Genomic DNA, 7,625 nt, shown 5'->3' on the forward strand with positions numbered 1-7,625 from the left:
GCCAGGCAATGGGAGACGTCCGCCTACCGATACGTTAAGTGACATCTAGGGCCAAAGTTCTCAAACCTTTTCGTGCCTTTTCGTGATAAATATTTGGCCGTGGACCCCTCATCTGAAAATATCTTGTGCCAGGGACTCCCAGAAGAGAATATTAGTTAAAATATTCCAAACATTTTCGATATATTTCAAATATTTTCAACTCATTTGGAGTTAATTACTTAATTATGTGACTGTGCAGGTGAAACAGGAGTGGGGAGGCGAGACATCCACTTTATCATCTACCGATTTATTCTTCAGAGCTTCTGTTAGGTGGAAGCATTTGAAATTTATGGGAGCCAATTTGTCTGTTTTGAGAGACTATTTATATTGGGATCGTATCAAGATTGCTTTGCAAAAAGGCACGTACCTGCCCACAACCACAGAGGTTGTAGGATCGAATCCACCGCGGTGCATTTCAGCTTTGTCGAGCGGCTACAAGAACCGTGTTCAGGGAATGGAAGCCGGATGGGAAGGATGATATATTTGTATATATTGCACATACTCCTACGGGCTGGGACAGCACCAGTCACCAGGGAGTGTTGGGCGGGAGGAGTAGGACGGCCTCCCGGTGGGGGCTCCTCACTGGCAGTGGCAATAGCCGTGGTATGTCGTATCATATGTAACAGGGAGATCTCAGTCATCTCAGAGCGGCTGGCTATATGCAAGACTTCACAATTTAATGATAGTGAATCCGTTCTTTATGAACTCTTCCTCCTGCAGTACTTGAGTAAGATCAAGCTCCTCCAACTGGAGCGTGACCGAGGGGAGTGGGAGGGCCTGGCCCCCGACGCCCGCAGAGAGAAGGAGTCCAGCCTGCAGATGTTCGGACAGCTGGGACGCTTCCACAACATCATGTCCAACGAGACCATCGGAACGCTGGCCTTCCTTACCTCAGGTCAGACAGGAAGCAGGATGTCAACCTTAAACATCGTTGTTGTCGGGCAGAAACCTTATCTCCATATTCAACCTTTTTTCGTAAATTAAAGCCCTACTTGATTATACTACAGCGTCACTCAAAAGTAAAAGATATACAGTACAAGCTTGAAGCGCGAAGTGAGGCGTTTCGAGCTTATGAATATTCTACTTTTGCTATTTTTGAATTTTAATCCTGAGGAGTAACAGTTTTGGCCGTATGAGGTTTCCACCGGACAGACTATAGGGATGTTCACTAAATGTATGTTAAAGTCATACTGGGTAACTTTCATTCTTTTAATGTAGTCTTTTATTTTTAGCGACACCCATGATACTCATAGCTGCTTCATGGTTGTTACCACACCACTTTTTCAGAACTGTGATTACTAGGAGTCTGTTGGAGTCGCGTTGGAAACAATCACCCCAAAACAAATGGTCAAAAACATGGTCTTCGAGCAGATAATATTTTGGAAAGCAACGACCACCAAACAAATGGGATGTATTAACTTGAAATAAAGAAAGAAAGAAAGAAATACAATTCTAATTCCAGAGCACTTCCTCCGAATGCCTGGAAAGCAACGACCACCAAACAAATGGCATGGATTAACTTTAAATAAATAAATAAATACAATTCTAATTCCAGAGCCTGCATCCTTGGCATGTTTAGAGAAGTGGCCGAACCACATGTTTGCTATTGCTATATGCCAGTGATAAAGGAACGTTGTTTTTGATCGACACAGTATGAATTTACATAACTATTCTGACTTCTTAAATTTACTTTAATTGTGGTCTAGTAGCTAGCAACAGTCTATTCACAGTTAAAGGACGACTTTCAACCTATCTTCATATAATTGGTCCTCACTAATGCTCATTATAATATGGTACCATTTTTGTCTACTCAATCTGTGTCACAGAGGAGGGCTTCGGACAGTTCAGAAACCCACTTACCAGTGGCATCATCGACGGGGAATCCAAGCTAATAGAAACCAAATGCTTTCTATTCCTGGAAAGTTAGCATTGAAGCCATTGTTCTAGCGTTAACACATATAATTAATTTGGGAAAAGAAACCCTGCCTAAAAATTATGTCACTGGTAGGTGGGTTTTCTGAACTGTCTCACAGCCCTCCTATGAGACACGGACCAAGTAGAATAAAATGGAACCATTTTGTCCTTAGCATTAGCTTATACTCACAACTCAATTCCCTCTACTCTACCTAGGGCTGTCACAATTATTACATAATCGTCTAATCGTGATTATTTGACATTATCGCAATTATTTTGTCATAATCGTCATAATCGTGAATGTTGAAAAATGACAGAAATAGTGGAAATAGCAGATCTACAAGCTCACAACGCGTCGCATCGCGACGCGTTGTGAGCTTGTAGATCGGCTATTTCCACTATCAAAGTTATTTTTTAAGTAGTAAGTTGTCAAATATGTCAGTAATTTCTTTGTGTATTTAGGTTATGCGTCATATCTACCATGTACAAGCCTAAAAGCCAAACAGAAATGTAATTATCAACGACAAAAACACAATTAAATCGTTAATCGCCAATTATTTGAGTGACAATTAATCGTCATGTAAAATGTCATATCGTGACAGCCCTAATTACCAATGTCCCTCCTTGACCGTGTCGCTGTCTGCCTGTGTCATTGTAGACATCAAGGGCATCTTTGTGCACCCCTTCCTGGCTGAGAGGATCATCTCCATGCTCAACCACTTCCTGCAGCACCTGGTGGGACCCAAGATGGGCGCCCTGAAAGTCAAGGACTTCAGCGAGTTTGACTTCAAGCCCCAGCAGCTGGTGTCTGACATCTGCACCATCTACCTGAACCTGGGGTATGTTCTATCCCAGGGGTCGGCAACCCAAAATGTTGAAAGAGCCATAAATTATAAATGTTTTTATAAAAGTCTTATATATTGTCGTTGTCGGGTGGAAAACTTGTATGTCCAAAACTTCGTTTTGTATTTATCATTTAAAAAAATGAACTAAACTAGTGAAAACAGCCGATCTACAAGCACACAACGCCTCGCACCGCGAGGCGTTGTGTGCTTGTAGATCTGCTGTTTTCACTACTTTTGTGCGTCAGTCTTGTATGATGAAGCAGGGCTTTACTTTGCGGGGGGGGAAAAAAACATACAAATTTGAAACTTGGAGATACAAGGTTTCTGCCCGACAGTGACGATAAAAAAATCGTTAAAACAATTCCATTTTCATACATTTTTGAAAAGCTCCAGGGAGCCACTAGGGTGGCGCTAAAGAGCCGCATGCGGCTCTAGAGCAGCGGGTTGCTGACCCCCGTTCTATCCAGAAGACTTCTACCATCTAGCAAACTGAACAGCTTAGCAAGATATTTGCACTACGAAGGGTGTCAAAATAAATGTTCTTTTATTGGCCATAGTTCTTGCCCGTTCTCATTACTGCACACTCATGTCATGCAGGTACATACAAAACGTTTAGCAAAAACGGCATGGCATTTGTTTCCTAGATCTTTATATTGAAGTGTCTTCTAAATGTTGTCTGTCATGTGTGCTTGACACGTTATGTTTGTTTTTCCTATTTAATCTGTATTTTGCTGTACTTTGTGTGCTTTATTATGTTGTAATTTCTTTATTATCTTGTAACTTTTTTACATTTTTTTGGGTGCAGCAGTTAACCACATGAACCCAAGCGTCCCTTTTCTGGGCATGTCATAGCAAAGAAACAAGCAAACATTCGCTGAAAAGGGCTGTAGATCGGCTATTTTTGGCAAAGAGATTTGAAGTAGAGGGAAATAAAGAGGGGACCAAGTACGGATCCCCGGTCAACGAAGTATGTGTGTGGTTTAAGTGGTTAATCGAACTGATGTAATTAATTATAAAAAAGGTAATAATCTTTGTCTTTGGCAGCGATGAGGAGAATTTCTGTGCCACGGTCCCCAAAGACGGTCGCTCCTACTCTCCCACGCTGTTCTCCCAGACGGTCCGCGTCCTGAAGAAGATCAACAAGCCTGGGGACATGATCGTGTCCTTTGGGCTGATCGCTGACAAAATCAAGGTGGGTTTTGGAACTTTTATTATCTCGTAATGTATCTTTTTACCACGGGGCTCTGTAGGAGACCAGGCTTTTTCACAGTGTGTGTGTGTGTGTGTCCGGCACTAATCTTGTAAACCGCTGGACTGATCACTTTATCGCTTTATTTCTTGTGTAGGCAGCATGCCTAACTCAACTGTGCCCAGCTCATCTGCACCATCTTTAATAACAATACCAGTCCATACAGTGCAGGCTTAACACATCTGCTGCCGTTGACATATGAGCTTGTCAATGAAAGGGTTAATACCATGACGCCGTTGACGGGTCACCTCGTCACTGTTACTGTAAATACATTAAGGCAGCAGAAGTGTTAATGCAAAGGGACATTTTACTTTAAAATAAATTGAGTAATTTTATCGTCTACTCTGGCTTTTGTGAGCACCCCAGACAGTTTTCAAGTTGCTCGGTTCAGAATTTTGATATTTGATATTCATTTTATCAGACATGCCCCCTTCCCCCAAACCCATTATAGAAAAAAAATGTATTTTATTTTTATTTACTGGTAATCATTTTCATTTTCCCCAAAATATGAAATAAATGAAAAGATTCAATGTGTCCCACATAGTCCCATGCTGACCTAGGTGTGTGTTCCATATATGTCCCACATAGTCCCATGCTGACAGGCAGCTGCAGGACGAGGAGACCTACTCGGACGCTCCAGATGAGTTCCTGGACCCCATCATGTCCACCCTGATGCTGGACCCAGTGCTGCTCCCCTCCTCCAACGTCACAGTAGACCGCTCCACCATAGCAAGGCATCTACTCAGGTCAGTACACACAGGGTTTGATTGATTGATTGAAGACTTTATTAGAGGTTTTCATAGGAAAAGGTACAGTAAGGCTGGGACTTTGAATCTGCTCTTCAAGGAAGGCGGTCGCTTGACCGCCCGAAATTGTTGCGCAGGTTCTCCAAGATAGCGCCGTCCATGGCAGCTGTGGTGACTACGTGTTGCGTTCTGTTTGAATGCAAAAATGAAGTATGCCAAAGCAAATTCCTATGTGTATTACACAATGGTTAATAAAGATATCTGAATAAAGAAATCTGAATCTGACTTTAACTGATTAATTGCGATTAATTAATTACAGAAAATTAACACGATTAAAACAATTTACACATTTTAATCGCACTTAGTTTTTGCACCACAGAACCTTCAGTTTCGGGCATACCGATCATAGCGATGCACCAACCAAGAAGAGACAACAAACGCAAAGGGAGAAGTAGCCTATCAGAGCGCTTTGCTTGGCCCAGTGGATGCGAAATTTAGATTTAAAAAACTCACTCGTTGATTCACTCGTACAACAATGTGTAAAAAATGCTTCTCAGGTCAAATATTTATATGCGATTAAACATGCGATTGATTTCGATTAATTAATTACAAAGCCTCTGATTAATTCAATTTTTTTTTGTTGGTCCCAGTCAGTTTCATGACAGTACAGTTCACTGGTACAAGGTCAACTAAAAGGATATGCTCAGGAAAGCCAAGGCTTATTTACATCGAGATCGTTTTTTTAACTCATATAAAATTGAATGACAGACAGAACACTATGCAGGGAAAGAAATTGTGAAAAATACACAAACATAATATAATTCATGAGATATTTTTTTTGCTTTTCTCTCTTTCTAGTGACCAGACAGACCCGTTCAACCGCAGTCCTCTGACCATGGACCAGATCAGGCCAAACGAGGAGCTCAAACAGCAGATCTTACAGTGGCTGGACAAGCACAAGCAGGAGAGGTTGCAGACGGGACCTAGCGGCTAACCTTTAGTCACCTCCTCTGTGACGAACAATTAAAAAAAAAAGAAAAATGCTTCCTCCTTTCATTTTTCATCGCTACTTTCATCTCCACGGTGCGCTTTAACCTCTGTGGATTTCCTCAGACTCTTCCACATGGTTACCAGCCGGTTCGTTCACGCAGCCTTCATGTCCAATGGAAACGTCCCTGTGTCGTGACTCGTGAGTGACGGCAGTCCCAGGGCCAAGCCGTAAACCCACTAGAGTGGTGACCGTTTCAAAGCCTAAGCAGCAGCATCCCAGCTCCCCTGCTCCCATGGTGTTCCAGCAGTTCTCCGGCTTGCCCCTCTCCCAGAAACTGTTAATCATCAATTTATCAATTGATGATTTATTATCATTTATCACAGTCAGAACTCTAGCCTGGACACGGCCCCCAGCCGTCAAGACTTTGACCATTCGTCGCACTCTGTTCACTGTCTCACCTCCGCTCTGCCAAAACAAGATTTTCTACTGAAGAGTAAGTATTTTTGAGAACTCAAAGAGATGGCAGAACATGAAATCTTGTCTGATTTGATTAGATTTGTCCAGATTCATAACTGAATACACCATGAACCTAATAATATGCAGTAGACAGTTACTCCTCTTAGTAACTCACATACTTACCAGATCAATTAATTTAACCTAGCATAGCATTTTGAACAGAATTTACTTATGTGATGCAAGCATAACAGTAAATGCCTATGTACAGTTATAGACTTGTGGGCAAAGACTTCTTAGTTGGTGGAATCTGTGCCTAAAACCAAGAGCCTTGCAGTAATGTCAATGAATGAAGATCTTTAGGCGTATTTCATACTGTAAGAAAAGTTATTATAACTAATGCTTTGAGGCATATGGAAAACTATGGGGTGAATATAGTTGTTTAGTCAAGTCGGAAGGTTAAAGTGCTGTTATGGTTGCTTTTTGTTATTTGAGTAACATTTTTGGATTCAGGATTTTAAAACGCAAGAAAGTCACGTGATTGTTGTGTGAACGAGCAAATGGTGATGGAGAGTGTGTATATTATTGTTGGCATGCATTCATACAGTATGTTGAATATCTACCAATTGAATGATTATACTTGGGTTAAATTATAATAATGCAATATTTTTATGTTTTATTTGTCATGATTTTTTGGATGTACAGTATGAACAAGAAATTAAAAAAAGCTATTGCGTGTTATATAACAAATGTTATGGCGTTATTGAATCATCACAAACTTAAGCCAAAGCTCCACTGCAGCCATCGGGTGTCTTGTCATCGTCAACGCAGGGAATGTTCCCTTTTTAATCAATGAAGGGTGCTCCATTGCTGACGTTCGATGGCAGCGTAAAATCATCAACACAGGTAAGTAAGTTAAACATAAAGGCTTCCCAGTCCGGGTTTCCATTCAATGCACATGTCCTCAGTATTTTCATGAGTATCCTAGATTTGCCTAAAATGCAAAAGAGCGAAATGTCAATGTGGGGTTCAACGGCAACATCAATGTGAGGGAATAGGGGAAATTTCGCTTACAGCCTGAGCAACTGTCCATTCACCGAGGAGAGCCAACACTGACTGAGGCAGAGTGAGTGAACGTTTGTAGGTCAGCGCAGGTGTCGTCAAGGGTGATTGGGAACGTAGTTTGGTAAGTACCACCCCTCAATGACACAGCCTTGGCTGGGGCTCTGAAGAGGGATGTATACATTTTCTACTTGCAGTTTCTTTTAAATCTCAAGTTGAAATCTCAAGTAAAAGTATCAATACTGCAATGTAGAAGTAAAAGTCTGTAATTCTAAATTTACAACAAAAATGAATTTCAAAAGTATTGGTATCAAAATGTACTTAAA

General features: G+C 41.3%; 1 protein-coding gene across 1 annotated transcript in view; it reads left to right on the forward strand.

Moving 5' to 3' along the window:
- Nucleotides 1–6,977, forward strand: part of LOC308289570 (ubiquitin conjugation factor E4 A-like) — a 29,904-nt gene extending 22,927 nt beyond the window's left edge. Inside the window, 5 exon segments of the mRNA XM_080731302.1 lie at nucleotides 760–934; nucleotides 2,612–2,792; nucleotides 3,843–3,990; nucleotides 4,636–4,793; nucleotides 5,652–6,977. Of these exon segments, the coding sequence (XP_080587428.1) occupies nucleotides 760–934; nucleotides 2,612–2,792; nucleotides 3,843–3,990; nucleotides 4,636–4,793; nucleotides 5,652–5,787 (798 nt within the window). The 3' untranslated portion in view covers nucleotides 5,788–6,977.
- The last annotated feature ends 648 nt before the right edge of the window (nucleotides 6,978–7,625 follow it).

This window comes from Nannobrachium achirus (assembly GCF_963921795.1).
Source record: "Nannobrachium achirus genome assembly, chromosome: 8".
Lineage (NCBI taxonomy): Eukaryota > Metazoa > Chordata > Actinopteri > Myctophiformes > Myctophidae > Nannobrachium > Nannobrachium achirus.